The sequence below is a fragment of the Charadrius vociferus genome, unplaced genomic scaffold (assembly GCF_000708025.1).
Source record: "Charadrius vociferus isolate BGI_N301 unplaced genomic scaffold, ASM70802v2 scaffold260, whole genome shotgun sequence".
In the NCBI taxonomy this organism is placed as follows: domain Eukaryota; kingdom Metazoa; phylum Chordata; class Aves; order Charadriiformes; family Charadriidae; genus Charadrius; species Charadrius vociferus.
This window is the reverse complement of record NW_009646410.1, coordinates 2,011,599-2,034,000: the sequence shown is the minus strand read 5'-3', so window position 1 is coordinate 2,034,000 and position 22,402 is coordinate 2,011,599. Positions and strand designations below refer to the sequence as shown.

At 37.1% G+C, this 22,402-nt stretch overlaps 1 protein-coding gene across 1 annotated transcript in view; it reads left to right on the top strand.

The window, feature by feature from the left end:
* The window catches only part of CA10 (carbonic anhydrase X), a 209,638-nt gene that overhangs the window by 84,913 nt on the left and 102,323 nt on the right, over nt 1–22,402 (top strand). Inside the window, exon 4 of the mRNA XM_009879798.1 lies at nt 203–345. Coding sequence (XP_009878100.1) covers nt 203–345 — 143 coding nt within the window. The remainder of the gene's footprint in view (nt 1–202; nt 346–22,402) is intronic.

Below are 22,402 nucleotides of genomic sequence, written 5' to 3'. Positions count from 1 at the left end.
TACAAAAATATATGAAACAATATGTTTTGGTCTTTGTGTACAAAGCTTTACATTTCAAGTACTAGATGAATTTGACTGTTTTCAGTTTCTGTGTATGTATGTAGACAGTATGACAATTTTAATTATCTGGCTATCTGCCTTGCATGTATTTCTCTAGTCTTTCCAGACTTTTCTTAAACTTGCGCTTTTTTGTATTTTACAGTTCCCTCCTTTTGGGGTTTGGTCAACTCAGCTTGGAATCTTTGCTCTGTTGGGAAAAGACAGTCACCTGTCAATATTGAAACCAGCCATATGATTTTTGATCCCTTCTTAACTCCACTTCGCATAAATACAGGGGGAAGAAAGGTATGTGTTCCATCATGTCCTGGTATAAAAACAAGAAGTTAGTAGACTTACAAACATTTGCTTTATTTTATATTTCTAAAGGATTTACACTTTTATCTCAGTCAGCTCTGAGACAGAATAACAACAACATAGTGCTTTGCAAATCACACAATTTCATCACGGCTGGAGAGAGAGCAACCATACATTTTAGGTGTCTTCTAGCACATATTCATATTTTCATGTTAACTGATACTTGAAACTCTGCTATCTGGAAGAATAGAAACTCCACATTTAGAATTAAATTTGGTGTTCATCCTGAGTGGCATTTTAAAGGTGCTAATCTAAAAGTGTTGTTTGAGATGGCCAGGACCTTCTTCTGTTCATCTAAATGAGGTTAACATTGCAGTGCCATCACATTAGGGGTAGGAAGAGACGAATGAGCTTCTTTATGTTATGAAATAAAAGGAACTATGAAATACATATCTCAGCATGGTACAGGCAGACAGATGTGTTCAAAAAGTAATCTAGTTTCTGTGTTATCTACAGCATATCTGCACTCAGAAGAAGTCTTTTTTTATAGACATCTCCTCACATATTAATTAGGAAAAAAAAAGGCAACATTTATTTGAATAGATCATAAGTAAATCTCCAGGGATATTGGATCAGATGGAAATGAGAGGTTAGCAAAGACTATCTTACTCGTAAAATCAGCATGATGATTTCTTGTTGAAAAGTGACTGCCACAGCTGACTAATTTATTAACCTCTATTTCTGACCAAACCTTATCTTGTTTACCCAGATTTGGAAAGTATGTCTTAATAAACTGAGGTACAAAACCAGAGTCATCCTGGGTTACATGATGCGTATACGTGTGGCACAGGCACCTAGACTTCTAGGCTAGTCCATGTAGATTAAAGGTGATGCAGGAAACGGTCTTGACAAAATGATGCTCTGCAAATAGGTGGAGATTGTTGTCTGAGGTATACGTACATATAGAAATACTGGTGGTAGGTGCTAATCAGTGGTCGTATTCTCCCTTTTGTATACTATATCTAAGTTCTATTAGGAGCTGAAATTTGCACAACGTTTATATTGTAGTAAAAACCTTAAGTTCAGTAAATGTTTCTACAAGTTTTTGCAACTCAGATATTGAAGCTTTGTGCTAATGCATTCATGTATATAAGTCAAAATAATTCACAAGAAATGAATTTGAAAAACACTCAAGCGTGTCCATTTGTGCTTGCTGACCCAGTGCTCAGAAGCAGAATGAAAACTGTTATATATCAGTGTGTACAGTGAAAAAATGCAGAAAATTAACAAATCTAAGCAATGAAAGCAGATTTGGATCCCAAGCATGTTTCACTTTTAACAATCTCCTGCTCGTATCAATAGCACAGTTATACATACATGTTTCTCAAAAGTATTTTCTGCATTGCCAAGGTTAGGTGTAAACTCACCGTTTCCATTTATGTTTACTAAAATAATTATGCTCACTGAAAATTAGTAGTACAGACAAATTTTAGAGCGCAGCACCAAAAAAAAAAATTCTGAGATCTACTTGGATTCTAAATTACCATTCAGAGAGAGGTAGTCATTTGAAAGCATTTCAAAAAACAAACTGATCCTAATTATTATGTTTAATGATTTTTCTTTCACTAAAGAATGTATTCACAGTATGGAAGTTTAAGGATAATCCTCAAATAATGAAGTTATCAATTCTGTTTGTCCAGCTGAAGGGTTGATACTTTTAAATTCTAAAATTATTTTAGAAATAAAACATCTTGAACCTGTTAGCACTCTTGAAAATAATCATTAGTTCATAATGGGTTTGTGTTGCTTCCCTTATGTAGGGCTGCTTAAAAGGGTATTTTAAACGTTTTGTTGCTTCTTCGATGCAGGCATTTCTCTTTTATTCAGTCTGTAATACAAAACAATGCAGATGAAAAGTCATTGTGTCTTAAAATATCAGAACAAGCAGAGACTGTAACAAAAGGTTATTCCAAAGTGATTTATCTTCTCCTGTTGTCTTGACAAATGAGTTTCTGCTGGAAACAGCATGAGATGTTAGAAATTTGCTCTGTACTTCCCATTGAGGTTCTGGTGGTACATGTGCACATACATCAGAATCGATGTAAGCTTCATCACAGAAATGATAAAATGGTGGTATTGTTACTTAGTGAAGGACAGTAGTGCTTCCAACTATGGTGCAAATTTCAGGGTAATAGATACATTTTGCTTTTTAAACAGAAATGCATTGGGGCTTTTCATTTTGATACAAAAAAGTTTCATTGACTCTGGTATTTATGTAAACTCTGACATAATTCAGATTATTTATAAATTACAGTATGACATAATATGAAAGTCAAGAGTAAAATTACATGGAAGTTGTCAGTGAGTCGAAGCCAGGAGTTTCAGAATATTTAATGTCTTTAGCAATTCTAAGAATTCAACTGGTTTTTGGTACCAGGTCAGGGTGAAGCAAATGTCTGATTATTAATAAAATATTGGAGGCACCGATAACCTGGGAGATGTCATGTCAGTAATGAGGTGTTCTTACCACACTCACAAATACTAGCCTGCTGCTGTCAAACAGCAACGGCCTTCTGTCATGTCACAAGAACAGGATTTGTCCTAGTTGTGGGTAGTCTGTTTTAGAGAGGTTTCTAAAATGGTTGAATCAAAATTCTCCTTTAGGGAAAAGATTGCAACTTTAATGCCTTAAAAAAAAATTCTTTGCTCATAGTTAAAGCTTCAGTGAAGATTTGCTTAGGCAGGTAGTATATGTGTGTTCACTTTTTTGGCAGTGTTTTTCATATGTTAAAAATGGAGGTGTGTTTCATTTGGGCTGAAGCACTTCAGTTTTCAGGGCAGTGAACCAATCGGTATAGCAGCCATGGAATTTCTTAGACAAGACTCAACTGTGATTATGCTGTACATGAAAGGATTTTATGGAACTGATCCTAAGAAAAATAGTGAATAAATAAAAAAGGGATTTGATATGGTTTCAAATCACAGTTATAATAAGCTAGCGTACATGTGTAGTGAACAAGAGAGACAGCTAGTTGCACAAAGAGTCAAAATTATGCACCTCTTTTGAAAAGGGAGCTGGGAGGAGAGCTAAGCCTTAAGAGTACGCTAGATGGAAGGAAACATTCAGTACAGTTAGTCTTGGAACAGTAACTTCACATTTTTAACAATTTTTTTTTTGCTATTAAAGTAGAAATCAGTTTTATTTGACTTTGAAAACTCAAATATTTATTTGACTTTGAAAACATCATTTCAACATTGTGCGCTTCACTTTTGAAATTAACTTAAGAAGGAACAGAAGTAGTTCACCCACAGGAACAGAATCCAAGACCAGTCTAGAGAAATTCAAAGAACACATACTTGGGTGATACGATCACTGACTTAATACTTCCTCTTAACTCGTTCATTCCTTACCACTTTTTTTCTCTTGGGCCTTTACTTTTTGGGGGTGGGGAGTGTTGCTTAATTTTTGTAAACCAGCTACCTTTTTAGTTCTCAATTTCCACCTCAGCAGACCAAAACTGTTCCAAACCATTTCATTACAGAATTTATGACTAAAGATTCCACCTTAAGTACATACCTTTCTAGCCGATTCCATTACAGAGTTTATCTTATTTCAGTATTAGTAATGGAAGGCATTTTAGTAAACCAGATCGAGACTTTCCTACAATTTTTTAGACCACTTGGGAATAAAATAATAATTTTCTTGTTCCTAAAGAAAAGGAATGGTCTGAAAGGAGAGCATGAAGGACAACATCACTGTCTTCCTACCCTGCAGTCTACGAGGGGAGAAAAGTACAGTCTGTGGCCTGTTACATGGCAGATGACTTAATAGTTACTTCTGAGTTACTTCTGAGAAAATTCTTCCCATTCCATTCAAGAGCAAAAGGGATGGCGATGCAATTTGCCAAATATTTATACCTCTTAGATCCAATTTTTCACAATGAAGTTCCAGTAAGTGATAATGTATTGCTTTATGTGCTGTCCAACGATTGCAGTGTGGTATCGGGTCACGCGATTTACAATTCAAGCATCATCAGATGTTATTCTGAATTGTGCTGTGTTATTCTGTATGTCTGTGCTTCTCCGCTTCCTGAGAAAGTGGCTTTTCAGGTCATGAAAGCTGAATATCATTGATACAGATAATTGGATTTCAAGATCCAGAATCTCAGCACAAGATATTTAATGAGTTTACATGCAGATAAATTCCCCAGAAGAAATGCTGCTTTTGAGGAAACTCCCCAAGTTTCAGTTCTCTCTCAGGCCCAGCTTTATCTCTTGATTATCCATTTTAGTGAATTTAACATGCAGCTCATTTCAGATAAACAGCCCTTTTCAATAAACAATGCAAACCCTTATTAATATGTAAATCACACTCCTTCACTCTGTCACAAAGCAAAACACCATTTTACTCTCTCTGCTTTTTTTCTTTGGATTCACATAAGCACCGAGGCAATCAGCAAGCGGACAACAGAATAACTTTACTGACACACCAGCGTAGTCTAGTGACATTTAGGCAGCAAGCACTAAGGGTTTCATCCCCTCCAAAGCAGGGATTTCCAGACTCTCATGGATGACAGCAGTGGATGAACAAACCACCTCACTTCCCACTAAGCTAATCCTCTGCTGGGATTTATTCCTCCATTCACCAGTGCTGGCAGGCTCTCTTCTCCAAGAGCTCTCTCTACTCTTGGTCCCCCAAAGTTTGTCCCCGACTTACCAGTAGCCCATCTGCCTGAGATCACCTCATTCTCTGTGGACTTAATTTCAAGAGCCCTTTTTCCAAGATTCCTTAAGATTGAACTACAGTTTTTGGCCGTATTTATTTTTTTTTGCTCCTATAAAAGTGTTAAGTAACAGCGTATGCTTTAGACACTAAGTTCATTCCTGCCAATTAATTAAACCTTGTTATATAAGTGATGCCATTTGTTGCTAACCACTGTAGGTCATGCTCAAGGACTTAAATAGTGGTTTAAAGCGGGTAAAGTTCTGTTTAAAATCATTATTTTTAAGACAAGGAAGGCCATTGTACCTGATGTTGACCTCTGGGGAAATAAACAAATCTATGTCTGCTGGCCAAGGACTGTTACATACATTCTCTAGCTCAGTGTGCATAAATGAAAGTTACTCAGTACGATCCCTAAGTCTGCCTTCTCATATGAGACATTAATGAATGCAATCACATATTATTTAAATTAATATCTTTATAAATAATTGGTTCGTTCTATGCATCACAAGATAATGGCGGTATTTACCAGTTTCTAAACTAAAATAGGATAGGAGAAAAGAGATTTATGAATTGAAATCAGTTAAATGGTTTCTCTGCCAGCTAGTTCTGATTCCATGCTGTTCAATCAATTGCGAGTATTACTAGCATTTTTCTCAAGAGTGCAATATATGACAACTGCCAAGCTTTGGTTGGTGATTACTAAAAGGACAGATACTGGTGTGAACCATATTTCAGCACTGCAGGAATATAAAAAATGAATTGTTAGAAATGGTCCAGGAGGAATGGATAGCAATAAGACATCAATGTCATCTGTAAACTGATTTGTGATGAATTTTTGGAGGGCTTAATAATATGATGTTTTGATTTAGAGTGGCTTTAGAAAGTCAAAAGTCTGATGCAAACATCAAAAACTTTAATGAATAAAAAATGAAATATAGTATTGCTGCTTAAATTATTGTTTAACATTTCTAACACTTCTGCAGTATTGCATGTTCTCAGGTGTGTTAGTAAGTGAACATAAAATGAAAACAGCAGGTTAAAGAAAATTGTTTATTCATCCTCATCATTGACTTTAGAACAGGAGAAGACGCTAAGTATTATTTCAGAGGTACGTGCAAACTTTGCTTTTAGTAGACCATATATGGGGAAAAACATATCTTAAGGGTCTAGATCTGTCTCTATACTGGAACTTCTGTTTCCTTATGACTTCAGTGATCCTTTACTGAGACTGAATCAATTTGGAATATGTGGGGACTCGGATGTGCATCTTGGTGTGTTCTGAATTTCTGGTTGTCTGTGATAGTGCAGCACCACTGAAATTGTAGAGGAGTCCTGGAAAAAGAAGCATTTCTACAGTTTCTTCATAGTATCAAGGGGTTTTTCCTCCAGTATAACTACTCTGCTTGACATTTAATCTTTCTAGTGTCATAAAACAAGCTCAATTGCCTACCATAGGAAACTTCCTAGGAGATCCTAGATTTAGCAAGAAGTGATTCAGCGGCCTTACTCTACAAGCTATATTGTACCCTGGTTTAGAGCTCAGGATATACTCTCATTTTGGCAGCAGTACCTTTCAAATTGTATGTTGAACTGTATCTCAGCTGCAGTTGTGTAGTAATTAAAAACAGCCCATGGTATCCTTGCAAAGGTGGGTGGGCTAACCCTGGAAATATGTTCAATGGGATGTTATTTGAACATCAAGGGGATCTGCGGTTATGGACATTGGGCAGCAGATCCATTAGAAGGTTAAAGCGTCTGTGGTATTACTGAAGCTGGGCTAACTGATACTGGCCAAAGGTCTTGTCCATTGCTTTCTTCCCCCCCCCCCCATTTGTTTATTTCAGTAAGTTGCTTTCCTGTTTTCAGTTCCTGATGATGTAGCTTCAAAAACAGATTGGAGCAGCAGCTGCCTTCAATTGTTTAATAGTTTGATATATTCAAAGGAATTTTCAAAAGTACCGACTTTATTCGTAATGCCTTTTTTCTATCTTCTAATATACGTCATGCATTGTTTGATAGTATCTTATTTGGATTTACTCCGTCCTGCACTTAAGTCTGTTTACAAACCTAGATTATTTCAAGCCTTCCATAATTGAAAGTAAAATATATCTTGTCTTTGTACCTGATTCTGTACTTGGGGCTATAACCACTGATATGAAAATGCTGAACATTTTTTTTCTCTCATACTGATCCTGCTGTAATAGTAAAGGTGTGCAAGTCTCCTAATACCGTATGCTTTAAATGGAATAGAATTTTGTATTTTAGCATTGTTAAAACACATTTCCTGGTCTCAGAAGGATGATTCATTCTTTCCTTTTTTTTTTTTTTGTTACAAACATAAAATAATAAATGTATGGCATATTGAAACAGTAAAATATGATAATATTTTCTGGAAAGTGGGTATTTTGGGCACAGTATCAAAGAAATGTTTTTTACTGAGGGCCTGCTGTAATGGATGGGGATGTTCCATGTCATTCTGTACACAGAAGTTGAATCATATTATCAAAGTCAGGATATCTGGGGAAGATGCTAGCATGTGTAAGGTTATTGTTCAGCTGCCACCAGTTCATTTGAGGCAAAACACTTGCCTTACTAACCAGAACTAATGAGAATCCACATACCTCTCTCCTCCTGGTAAATCCTGGCCTCAACTTTTTACAGTTTTGTCCTCAGTTCAGTGGCAAAAGGCTGCAATATGTAAAGCAGTTTTTATGATTCACTGGTTGTGTATATTGGAGACTTCTGTTCTTTTTCTTCTCAGAAAGCAAATGTTAGGTACCAGTTATGTTCAGTTATCGGTCCTTTAGGAAGGTGACATATTCAGAACTTTTAAACAGATACATAGGTATAGTAGCTAACATCACCTGTGTATAAAACCAGCATTGCAACAGTTTCTTAAACATTTAAGAATAATTTAGATAGATACATTTTGGCTGAGGATCTGCTTGTAGGAGAAAGGCACGAAGTCAGTTTTCCAAAGTTATGCAGACAGCAGGCATAGTGATTGCTTGTGGCCTGCTGCTGGCAGCTGTGGAGTGTGAGTTGTAAGAGACCCGGTTCCTAACCAACTGGAATCAAATGCAGCCATTGAGGAACCTGAGGAAAAGGTTCTCTTCTGTTTTTTACATAGCTCTGATTTCCATCAAAAATGGTTAAAGTTGTGGACTGGATACTGGTTTGTTGTTGGGTTGCAGCAACCCCAAATAAGTGAAGACAATCAGGAAATAAACTAAGATCCATGTTGATTTATGTTCATTCACATAAAGTTCATTCACATAAAGTTAAGGTTAAGTAAACCTGCTTTGTGGCTGGAGCATTAAGCGCAAAATAATTGCAAGTCTGGTGCTTATGAAACTTTTTTTTAGTTTTATGTCTGCAGCATGACAGATCACAGTTCCCTTAGTCCCATGTCCTTGTACTGTTTTACACTGAATACAATCAAGAACTCGCCGTATATTTGGCAGGGATTTCTGCCTGTCTTGCAGCTGGAGTAGGTACTTTGTAATAGACCCATGTCAATTCTGCTGTAAGCTAGAAAAGATGGGGATAAATAACACTGCTGCCAGGGTGAAATACAAATTGCTGTGGCAGTCAAACGTGCCATTCAGAATTTTGAGTAGCAATTTGGTGTTAGAGAGAAGTGCATGTTCATTGTTTTTCCTCCTGGTACTGCTAATCGCCAATCGTTGAAGATTGAAGCAGGCATGGTTTGCTTATAGATAGAAGAATTAAACTATGTATTTTAGGATTAGATGCCAGAAAGAAGCTTAAGAGAGAAAACTGAAGCAGTGGTCAGTGAGCTGTATCTAATAATCAAAAACAAATCTGTGGATCAGCAGCTCCTCATCAAACTGGGCTCTGGATGGTAAAGCAGTGCGGGTATTTAAGCTGTGTGTCACTCAACAGGCTGAGGAAAACCATCAGTAGATGATTCTGGAGCAGAGGAGGAAAATGTACGTAAATTGGGGGTAAGAAACTGTTCTTAATGTAAGGGACAGTGTATATTACAGGGGTTGTAGACCTTGCAAGAAAATTGGAAAGATAAAATAATCTTTTTCCATTTACCCTTTTTCTCTTTGGGATATGTTGTTCCTGTACAGAAAATCATAGCTCGTAGTAGTATTGCTTAGATGCGTAGCAGCCCTCTGTGTTACTTAGGTAAGTGAATCTGTAACTATTGTTTGTTTTGTATAAGTTTCAGCTGAAAGTAATTATAACTGAACAGTTTTACCTCCAGCTTCTTTTTCAAGTTATTGCTTGTATCCCTGAACAAGAAACAGTCCCAAACTATCAATGCAGGTCTGACAATGGAAATTTTAGCTTTTAAATCGAAAAAAGAGAAGGAAGTTAAACTTGACTACCGAAAATCATTGGGGAGTCTGTTTTACCTGGCAAATGTGAAAAGGTGATTAAAGTAAAGAAACATTTAATTTTGTAGACTTGATAGAAGAATACAAAAAAAACGTGGAAGCTCGATACATCAATAGAAAATACCAAATACATAACAGTCCCATTTTCATGAGTCTTCTCTAGGATCCAGTTCATCTATCCTCTCTCAATTTAGAACATTTGTCTTACTGGAAAAATAAGTGTGTTTGTATGTATGCCTTTGTGTGTATGTGCATAAGACTCTTAGCTTACCTCCTTTTTCTAAAGCTGTATCCTTTCATTCATCATTTCAGTGGTCAAATAAAGGTGAATGAACATATAAGGTTTCTTCTGCAGTCTGTTTTCCAGAATTTTTCAGAATCCGAAAACGCACTGTAAAACATTTTATTAAAGCATCAGTCTGAAGAAACAGCGTCATTTGTAAGGAAAGTCAATAAACTGTTGATTTTTGAATTTACGTGTTGTCTCTGTTGCATCAGCTCTAGCTTTGAACAGGTAAAGGGATGGCTTCAGTAAAGTTATCTTGAACTTAATTCTGTATAACTTGCATCACTGCTTAAAACCACCTGAAGGAAGTTCATACGGGTGTTGATATATCCTGAGGGGATTGTTTCACAAAGGCAGCTGGAGCATCTAAAGTGGCTATTAAAAGATAATTCTGTTTTTTCAAGAAAGATGACTCTTTATTTCAGTGTTATGAATTCACAAGGTCTGACTATCTCAAAGATGCTTTTGGGATCAAGATGAAAACGTACATCATGTAAAATATAAGTAGTGCCAATCTCTAATCTGTGACATACTGCTCAGAAAAAAGAATGTACTGCGTACTGCATTCTTATTTATTTTAACAACTCAGTGCCACCTGTCTGAGGGAAGCTATTCAGCAGAAGAGGGTGTTGCATAGAACACACTAACTTGCATGGCATGTGGCCGCATACATACATTTGAGGTATATATCAGGGATGAGGAGGAAGGGGAAGGAGAAGAGCAGGCAAGGCTCTCCTTCTTCAGCAAGGACAAATTGTGTTTCTTTACTTTCTTTGGATGTGTGGTAAAAAGCAATGCGTATACCCTTTACTCCCATATTTTTTCTTCTGTGCCCCAGCCAGCAGCTGGAGGCAGCATCTCAACATCATTTGCTACCGATAGTGTTAAATCCCTATACTTTCATTCTGCAGTCCTCCATTCCCTGTCACACAAACAGTGCAAAGAAATAAATTGCAGATATGACTTTAAATCAGAGCATCTGCCAGGGCTGTGCCAAGGGCAGCACAGCTCTGCTGAGGTGGCACTTAAAACCTCCTTTGAAGATACTTTGCCTTAACTACGTATTTAGCCTTAACTAAGTATTTCATCTAGTCCTATTTCGTCTAGGACTGTGTAAGACCTCTACCCAAAATAATGTTCAAATGTACTGTGCAAAGAAGCCTTTGGGAAAACAAAAAAGATTAAAATGTGAATAATTTTTAATCACACAAATGTAACTTTGATATCATTACAAGTCTTCCAAACAAATGTATTTTTCTGTTTAGTTTTGTGAAGCATATATATATTATTTATATGATGGACATTAATAGTTACTTTTGAATGATTTAAGCTTTTGATGCAAATACACATTCATGATCTTTTCTTTCAGTGTGTTACTAAAAACAACAGGCTACCATGGTTTCGATAGCCTGAGGATGGATTGGGATGTAACTCCCTGTTTGACACGTATGGCACTATTTACTAGGTGTTGCTCAGTTAGAAGCATAGAACCACCGTTAAATAGGTCTCCTGGTTTGATGTTGCCCAGGGACAGATTTGATCACTGGAGAGAGAAACTCTGCACCCAGAACCTCACTACCAAGATGGATTTGACATGGACAGAGGGCAGTGGTATTGGAGAGATTCTCAGATTCGTTAGCCACTCGACAGTAAATCCATGCCTCTAAATCTCAACGTTAGGCTTAAAACTTGGGCACTTTATCTTCTCTGTTTGAAATCTTCTCAATGCAAGTAAGCTGCTGTCTACCCATGACCAGATGGATGTTGTATCCAGGCTTTTTGTAGTGCTTACACCACACTGCTTTTATATGTTTACAGAATGATATTGTTTGGAAGCGCAGGGATGTATGCCAGCATCTATGATCAAACTTCAGATGGAATGGTCCTCTACTATCATGCAAAGTTTTGTGCCATTTAGTTACCCATTTGTCATCATCTAAATGTCCTCAGTCCTTGAGGTAGCTACATATTGGTCGTAAATGACTTTTGTATCTTGTTTGGCCTTTTGGGAAGCCTCTTTGTGAGAAATCTGTTAACACAAAGTGTTCCATGAACAGAAGAAATAATGCAGCCCAGTTTCCTATAGAACCTCACATTAGCTTTTTTATAGCCTCTGTCCCCCATTATCACTTCTTCACTACTCCACAGATGCCCTCCATTAGAAGGCAAAGGCAGAAACCGCTGTGATATTTCCAGGTTCCTTTGTGCCAGCTAGCCTGCACACGCACCTGCCCACCGCCCAGTTGACTGCTGCTGACAGCAGTCTGTAATACCCGAGTTTCACCTGCCTGGTCTTCAGTACAAAATTAGTTTGGTCCTTCCTTCTACCCAATTTTCACAAAACACTGAGTTATCTTCTTCTTTGTCAAAGTTGGATGAAACTGGCCAGCAGATACTGGAGTTAGTGCAGGAAAGTGGGAAACAGATCAACCACCAGTTTGTTACTATTATAATGAATTATTTGCAGTATCTTTTATCATAGGTATCTTATTGCAGGCAGCTTGTGTCTGTGAGGGCAGGAGCTATCAAAGCTAAGGACTTGTGTAAAAACCAGGGAATTTCACAAGTAGATGTATATTAAAGAAAGAAATTGCATATCCTGTAGATTGCTGCTGTTAACGTCACCATTTGCACGTCAGTATTTGGCTGCTATTTTCTCCAGCAGAAATGCATAATTTTCAATATCTTTCAGGGAGTACAGCACTGAGAACTCAACATCATAATCAAAATAACATTAATAAACTAATAACAATGCAACATTGCTCAGATAAAAATTTTAACAATGTACCCAAGGTGTGTATCACCCAAGCAGTTTTCATCCTTTTAGAAAAACTTTGTCTGGAAGATCCAGCAGCAAACCATAAGTGGTTTGCTCTTTTCTTATTACTGTGATAAATTCAAGTGAGGGAGCTAAGCGTCACAAAGCCTTAGGAGAACCATTGCAAACTGCAGTGCGAGGACACATGTAAGGACTGCTATACTTATACTGAGCAAGGTCACGGCTAAAATCCTCTTACCGCTATATGGTAACTCTCACAGGCCAAAGGTGCACTACCAGATAATCTGCTCAAAAGTAGCAAAGCTAGCTCAGAGAAGAGTAAGCAGAGGTATCAGCTTAAATTATCAAAAGAGGGTATCTGATTTGGCACTGCACAGCTGGTCTGGAGCTCAAGCAGCCATGGTGGGCATCTCTGCATTTGTCTCCATGGTCTGGGGGAAACTTCTGCCTAAACAGCTCAGGATATTTGAATGGACTGATATTTTTCCAAATGTCATGTTCTTTAAATGCTGTTTGAAGTTGAAGGTTTACTCAGTTCCCCTTAGATTATCACTGCAAATATCACCGAGATGTTTATATGTGTCCAGCTGCTTTAGCACCTCCTGTTCCTACACTCCCAAAACAGTGCAAGGGAAGAGGAGAAATTATTTAGCAGGAAGAAGTCTTAGACCAGTTTCATGGTGAATACTCACCTCTGCAAGTGAAGGCATAATATCCTCATGAAAGGACCAATTCTTCATTCTTGATGACTATCACGTATGTATTGCTGCCTGGACTGCTAACAATTACCGCTCATCCCCTGCAAACTAAGCAAAATATATCAAATCAGAAACACAGTTGTGAATGCATTCTTCACCAAGAACTCCAAAATATGTTTGTTCATTGGAGACTGTGCTAATGAAAACCTCTACGAGGCACTAAATAAGAACCCAGAAATCATCACAAGTCAGGGAGCGTTTCACTTGCATCTCCATCATTCTTTGGGTAAGAACCTGTTCATTTCCAGTTCTCTAATAATGCCGTTAATAATGAGGTATTCTCAATCCAGTCTCTTTCCTCAGCTGGTTCTGGGCTATCATATTATCTCATTGGCTGTGTTATTTTGGCCGATGGATTTTCCTCATATCCTCTCTTCCACTTAGACTTGTCTTTTCCTGAAAGCCCTTTAGCTGTAAAACCACATATCCATTTCAACATCTAAAATCCTTTGTCTAGTAATGTTTGTCCTTTTTTAGTGCACCATTGTGCCCTGCATATGAGTAAAGGGATGCAAAATGCACTATATACTAAAGAGATTCCTAAATAGAGAAACTCCTGGGAGGAGTGAAATGCATGCCAACACTTTAACTTTTCTTCCTGCCTCTGCCAGATACCATCTGTTATCTTTAACAGGTTTGAGAGTACCATTTTCCTGTGGGCAGCATAGAGGTGATTACTGGAGAGAGTTGAGCTCTTGAGCTGTAAGCCGGTGCTGCATGGCATGGAAGCATGTAGCAGCCTTTAACTGAACACGCATAAATTAGGAACAATATTACAGCATCTGGTGTATGTAATAGGAGAATAAAACAGCTGTGCTAGGTGAAATATTGAGTATGTCGAATTATTACAACAAACTTCATAAATATTACTGTTAGTCTGACTGCAATCATTTTTTAATAGCATGAGAAGACAGAGAGAGGAGTTCTGCACATGAAATGTTATGAAAAAGAATGATACTACTGTAGAGAGCACGAGGAGCAGCACCCAATTAGAGCAGACAGAAACTGGCTGCAAACAGGAAGGAAACTGGAACAATTCCAGAATGAGAAGGACAGTTCTCATCTCAAGATTTGCCATGGTAGCAGGAGTCCACAAAGCATTAAAGAGATGTATTTTGCCATTTTTTTTCAAAATGAAAGTTACATTTCATTAGCTTTTTATGCTATTTTGAGCCCAATCAATAAAATTTACTACCTGCATCCTCTATTGGCTCATTGAAACTAACTGGGCTGTGAGCTTTCTGTCTTGATGCACTATAGATGAGCAATCTCACTTTATTTAATAACTAAAATGGACACCTTTGGTGATACCGGATTCTTCAATGAGATATGTAATTGTTCTCAGCTTATGCAGCTTTTATTGAATTATTATTGAAAACATAATTTCATGCTTGGTTAAGTGGTAAATTTAATTCATTCGCTAGCAAGATACAGTAACAAATACATTACCAGTATTACTTCTGAGATAGGAGAGGAAGTCCTGTGTAGCTAGCCAACAAGTATAAATGAGCTAAGCACTTGTTGGTTTGCTTTTCAATATTTACTGCTAATGGATTTAAAAGTGCAGGAAAAAACTTTTTGATGTAAAGCAGGTCAGTTGTGACTGAAAGTTGTCACTTTGTTGTAATGTATAAGTTAAGACTTGTGAGTACATTACAATCCCAGTTAGTTTTGGTAAAATGGAATTGCACTGGTCCTGCTTTTTGGTGGCTTCAGGACACAGAGGAGTCATTGACTGGGCAAAGGACTTGTGGCTGCTTATAGGAGTTCATTAACCACAGCTAAAAATTTAGCATCTTCCTTCATGTAGTTGTGTGTGCGTCTGTGCGATACTTTCACAAACGCATGCAAAAGGTGCAGGAAAAAGGAAAGAACTCTCCTTTGTTAAACTGAAATCAGTGAGATATTTCTGAACATGGACTATGTGTAACGTACACCCTCTTTTTCCTTTTCAACACAAAATCCATGAGAAAGACTTGGCTGGATGAAACCATGGATTGCTTTATGCAGGACTGACAATAGTGCCACTTGAAGCAGGAGATTGGACTAGAAACCTTCAGAAAGCTCTGTCAACCGACACTGCTTTGGGTCTGTGTCTGTTGAACAGATTCTGGCTGCTTTAATCCTAACTTCTCTCCAGAAACATTAACTAGTATTCCTCTGCCTTAACACGGGCATCGAAGGATAGCCTGAGGAAATTCCTGCTTTTCTTGGTAAGGAAGACCTGGCTTTTAGATGCCTGCAGTTTAATGAAATTAATTTCCCCCCTTATTTCTTGAATATAAAGCAGTTCAGACTGTCCTTGACACCTCAGAGTAAATGCATTGTAAACTAAAGGCAGCTAGACAAATTGTCAGTGAATTTGATGAGACGAAACGGTAAAGAATTCACTGAAAATATATTTTTTCATAATAGATTGGAATTTATAGAAACTCTACTGCCTTTGCAATTACACCAGTTACTTAGCATCTGCAACACTACTTGCTTCCAATGTCATCATTTTTAGCTTACGAATTCAACTGATCATCTTATAAGTACAGTGACATTGCACTGAATATACTTAAAACCATTTTTTCTTAAAAACAAGATTATTTAATTATTTTTGCAACTTTGCACAACATAAACATGTATTACAAGGTTTATGGCTTTGACTCTTACTGGCTGAGCTGGCAGTATTTATTTTAAAGTCCAAGTCACTTCATGTAGGTGAAGAACCAGAATTATACACTGATATTTATGCAGCATCTCTAAAAGTCAGTAACACATTGAAATTATTAGGTCTTTTATGCCATGATTGTGCAAATTATGTTTTCTCAAGGAGCCCTACCTACTTACAAGATGTTTCGTTATTTTTCTACAAAGAATGTGTGGTGATATTTTTACTTGAAATAGCACGACTTAGTCCTTTTGCTTTCTCTCTGCCTGAATTCCTGAAACACCACTGACTCTACAGAAGCCAGTATGAATATCTGGCCTGTTGGTGTCTGCAAGCAAGTTTTAATTCAAAACTTTTGGGGTCTTTTTCTTATGGGTTTCAGTTTCTTCACAACTTTTTGAAGCTGAGGATCCAACACACCTCATTGGCCTTAATGTTAATCTTTTTTCTTTAACCAAGTTTTGCTTAATTTACTTTAACATAGAATCTTGTAGCATTCAATAGAGTTGCTTTTGGCAGTCAAAGGAAAGTATTCGGAAGGGGATAGCAAGCAATATTTGGTTCTAGTTGAGGAATCGGTGGATATGTTAAGTAGTATAAATACTGCTAGGGAGTAGAAGAACTTGATTTTGCCAAACACATTTGAAATAGAAAATAGCTTACTGCTTAAAGGAGAGTAACATAGTGAAACTATAGCTTTTAACTATTGAATTTATGCTTCTACAGTAGAACGCATTGAGTGTGGGCTTGAGAAATCACTGGAAGTTAAAGAATGATTACTGAGTTGAAAATAGTAATTTAATGAATTACGGGGGGAGAGAAATACAAAAAATGTAACAAAAGCCTGGTTAAAAAATAAGATAGAAGTGAGACTTTACCAGCATGGAAAATTCACTTGACAGCCAAAGTTCTAAATAAAAGGAAAATCAAATTTTTAAAAACCACACAGGGGATTAGTAAATTCATAATTTCTACTGAGTGGCAAACTTCTTGTCAATAGCTGCAAAATGCCTTCAGTGTGGAAATATTTCAGGACATTAAAGACAAGAAAAGGTATTTGGTCCAATGCTTTTGCCTCCAATATACAATTTATGTCAGCTCTATCTTTCCATTTTTTAATACACTGTCTTTTTTCCATCTTCTTTGTAAAAAATGCCCCCACACAAGTCAGGAATTCTAGTAAGACTAGACTTTTTTTGAAATAGAGAGGTGTGTCACTGTCATTGCTTTCTTTGATGTTACGCTGGCCACCATTTTGTCTTTGTTATCAAACTCAGGAGCAACACGGTTGCTGCATGCTTGATAATATTATGTTCTTAACCAGAGTAAAAATACCTGCAAAAAAACTTTAAAGATATCTGAATTGAATTCAGCCATCTTTCTATCTCTGCCTGTCGCAGGAGGAAAACCTACTCTTTTATATTAAAAAGCCTTTGATTAATTGTTCCTGGTCTTGAAACCCTTTTAGAAAAGATTCTTTACAATTGTATGTAGTCCCTTCTCATTGATAAAGGAAGAGCTCTACGTAATAACACATTTCCTCATTTAAATACTTTCTCAGTGTTCTGCTTTTTTTATTATGTTTGCAGCTGTTTTAAAGCACCTTAGCTGAAGCCTACACAAGTAGAGTACACACAAATGCCCTTTAGGAGACTTTCTGGCTTTGTCTATCGTGATCCCTCGTAATTTTCTTTGAATGCAAACATCTTTCTTTGATAGCTGCATATGAGACTGCCAGTGTGGCTCTCAACAAACAAGGATGCATTTTAAAGGATAAGCAGAGTGCCTGTGAAATCATTGCACTGCATTACTATAGCTTATCTTTCGACTCTCGTGGTCTGTAGTCCTCATGGATTTATTTCATCTGTGCTTGCACACAGCTTTGATAGTGCCTTGTACCTTTGCATCATTTGGCCTGCTTAGACTCGCCATAAAACCTTATACTTAAAGGATAATGTTCATGATGGGGGAAGTATACAAGGCAATAAACAGCTTTCGCAGGTGATTAAACACACTGAAGCAAAGCTGAGGCATTTGAAAACCCCAAAAGCTGTTTATTGTAAGCACGGCAACACGTCAAAAAGAGAAGCTATGCTCAACAAGCCGCAACATTAAATAAAAGCTTTTCTTTGCCTTGTCTTGCAAGGACTGGGAAGTTTTGTAGTGCTGCCTTCATTTCACTGAATAGATCTTTCCTTCTCATTTTTAATAGCGTGGGTGGCTTTCATTGTGTCACATACGGTATAACAGGAGATAGTTCCAGTGTAATTGCTTGGGATCAAAGCAGCAAAATGTCTTCAAATTGCTATGGAGGTTCTCGATGATAGTCCTTTCCTCCTCTCCCCACCCCACAAGAGGCCCCCTTTATTCCCAACTCCTTTTTTTGCTGTTGCTGCTACTCCCTGTGTCTATGTTTCATGATTTCGGGTTTTGGTTGTTTTTTTCTTCTTTTCAATGGTATCTTCACCTCTACTTTCCCCAGCACTTCCAAGTTTCCTAACAAGAATGCTTGAGGCTGAAACATTTAGCCACTTTAAGGAGGAGGTTAGAAGCAGGAGTATTATGAGTCACAACATTTTTAATGTTAGGGAATCTCTGTTACACAAATAGTGCTGCTTTTGTAATGATCAGTTATCTAAAACTGAATAGCCTTTTTAGCAATTGTGATTTACTAAACCATACGATCATCAAGAGTATTTTCTTTAAAATGTGATGAGTCTCTTTTTTTTTTATTCCAACAGAGGGCTATTTGATAAACTCTTGCAGATTTCTGTGGGGCTTCCTATCAAATGCAGTGAATAAAACTGCACTTGCAATTTTCCAGCCTCAAGTTACAGGCACACATAATAGTAGTTAGATATCACCATGGCTATTTGTGCAAGTGACACTTAAGTGATACTATAGTTAACTGCTGGCACAAACTGTATGACAGAAAAACAAGCCATAGGTCAATAACCCTCACAGAAGACTGTAATTGTCTATGAATGTGAATGGAAGGAAATTTACAGTCTAAGGAAAGAATATTTAATCTTTTGCAGTGGTTTACAAAGAAAATATTTTTGCTGTTTATTGCTGAGAATTACAGCATAGTCTTTCTCATTTATAAATTAGTCCTTGAGGCGGTATCTTCCATGAAAGGAAAATATGAAAGGAATAATAGAAGTTTGGTAACTAGATTAGATTGAAGCCATATGCTGTAAAACAGAATCCATCAGATAAAGCGATAGTTGGGAAAAAATCTGGTTAGCAATTCCAAGTAGTTGTTGACTGAGGGTTTTTTCTTTCATCTTGTCCTTTAATCATTTCTACAAGAGCAATGTGTTTCAGGGAAACTAATATTTACTCATTTATGCATACCAAAACATTCCAATAGCGTTGTAAAAAAAAACCCCTGTGTACATTACATTCTTGTCTCAGATAAATATAAATCCAGTATAATTCTGGATTTGCACCAGTATTACTGAAACACAAATCTATCCTTGAATATCTTTATCCATTGTGCCCTGTTAAGTTTATCCAGGCCAAATCCCAAATCACTCAGATGATGGCTAGATAGGGAGAGGTGGAATTCCGTAGCCTCTCAGAGAGCCAGCAAGAGCATTCACATCATGGCAGCCCCTTGGGGAATTTGTAAGAACTGCATGCAGATGAATACACTGTTTTGTGATGACTCCTTGAGAAGGCAAACTCAGAGCAGACGCCGGTATCATAAGGAAAGACACACATAGGAAAAATGTGTTTCATCTACAGTCGCTGGAATACATTCAAAGGTAACTGCTCATCCACAGATTGTGCTGTACCATTTCGGGAAAACATGCACATGTTGTGTCTGCGCAGGGCAGAAAGATGAAGTGCAGAAAGAGATGTCAGTCCCTGAATGTGAAAAAGTATAACTGACAGGATATGTGTGGATTCTGTGGGAAGACAGGTGTCATTTGAAGATGTGCCGAGGATTTCAACTGTAACATTTGGAACGGGAATTAAGGCTAATGATCGTAAACATATTGACTTTCTTTTAGAAATCTCGTTTCCCTATAAAGGGAACATGAGTTGTTTGTTCCCATTTCAGGTTAGGAAAGAAGCTCTCAGAGACTGATTTGGATTACTTCTCACAAAGGTTAATCCTCAAACTCTGTTCTCCATTTGCTGTTGTCTTGTCATCTCTATAATGAATATGAAGTAAACATACTCAGGTAGCTTTTTATATTTATTGTATACTTACAAATACACTCTGCATAATATGGAGAACTGGTTTGAAGGAAATAGAATAGGATATTTTGTAATTTTTAAGTCATTTTGAGTTAACCCAGACTGGTTCTGTAAATGGATTTTCTCTTTTTTTGCCAAAGTTGTAACATTTTTCATGCATGAATTTGACTAGTGGATTATATATAACTAAAAGAATGCTTTCCTGATGAGTAGTCAGAAAAGCCAGATGCTTTTAGTGGGAGTTTTTTGGTTGAGATAGATTTGGTAGGGCTTTTTCCCCCTATTGCACTTTCCATCAAAATGTTCATTTTAATTAAAAACATGGTTGCTATTATTTTCTGCACTATAGGGATAAATATCACAGTAAAGAATGTTTCAAGAGCAAAAAAGCTATTCCATTAAAACTTTTTTCTCTGAAACATAAAGCCATTTCCATTACCGAATTTTCAGAGGAAACTTTGTAAGAGTTCTGTATTTTTAACATAGTTACATACCTAATGAAGAACCACAAATGTTCTGAACCCCATTTTCATCAACAGAACTTAGTGCCAGTATGAGTCTGTGTCTTTCAAAATCACTTCAAATGTCTATTTGCATCTTAAGGACTGAATTAGTTTTACAACTCTGACCCCTAGACTTCTGTGAAGTAAATGATCACTTACGGCAGTGTTGTCCTCCGCTAGATTAAATAGACTTCTAATATTGTATCTTCATCTGAATATATTTTCACTTCAGCCACAGATAATATGAAATACACTGCATTTTGTGCTTGCTGCATGAAAGGAAGATTGATTTATTTCAGGTAGTTTATAGACTATTTTATTATTCACATCAAGATCTCATCTATTCCCTCTGCATTCATATTTTATAGCACTTTAACTGATTGATTTGATTTGACCCAACACTTTGATGGCACCTTTGCCATGGAGGCTGCGTACATATAACACAAATCATTTACTTGATTCATTTCAAAACTATTTACCTTACCCTTGGCTTATTTTGTGAACTTCTGGCCTTTTGGTTCTGACCAGATTAACCAGGCAAAAGCAGGTAAAACACAAGTCCCTAGTCCGCAGGGGGAATGCCTTGTTCACTTAACTCACATCATCACATTTACAGCGCAGTACAATATAATTGTATTCATACCAACACAGCACAGACTTCAAAGTTTAGGCCTGAATTTGTCTGATTTCCAAAGCACCTCTTGGTGCTTTTTTGCCCCAGTCTGGCCCACTAGGAGCAAATTAGGTCTGGCATAAATGGTTTCATCTTCACTGAAGTCAAATGAGCAATACTGGCTCTCACCCATGTCTGAATTTGCCCATTATGTGACACCAAAAAGCAAGATAAATTTTTATTCCCCAAAGCTCGGTGGTTTATCTCCAATATATGAGTAACTGTGACAGCGAGGCAAAAGCAGAGCCTGGATCTCTGCTCCCGCAAGCAGACATTCTGCATTATCCTTCTTCAATATGAAACAATTTAGAACTCTCCTGTACTTCAAACACAAACTGATTTTTTAGAAGCCCTTAATAAATGACTCAGAAGTGGAGCCTAGATATAAATTCTTCCCCCAAAAAGTGTTTAAATTATTTTTAGAAAAAATAGCAAAGTAAGCCTGGGTATATTTTTATGGTATATTTCCCTTTATCTGTTTTGTTTTCTTTTCTCCATGTCTCGCAAATGAAGAGAGTTTTGTCTTACCTGGGTGTTACCAGAGGATTTGATCCTTCTGGCAATAAACTTCCTACCACTTTTCACAGATATGAATGTTTCTCTTACTGTTATTATGGTTCATTCAGAACTTTCTCAAATTCATTTACCCTAGAATAATCTGGTGTTCGTGGTTGCTCTTATACATACACTTTGTGTGTGCTGTTTCCAGTACAAATCACAGAATCATAGAATGGTTTAGGTCGAAAAGGACCCTGAAGATCGTTGAGTTCCAACCCCCCTGCCATAGGCAAATGCAAACCTCTGTCTTAACTATATTAAATATTACTACAGTTGGCGGTAGTACTGCAAAGCCTGAAGTGAGACTTGCTTAATGGGGAAGTTGTGGTGAAATACACGTCAGAAAGGCAAACTCATAAGCTTTCATTGTAAAGACCCTTCTGCATACATTTGTAAGTAAAATCCTGTTGACTTCGGTGAACCTGGTTAATTGCACTGTAATGCTAGTTCATTATAAAAATAAGTACTACAGGAATTCTTTAACAGAAATTACTGCTATTCTCAAAGGTATCATAAGCTTATAAAGAAAT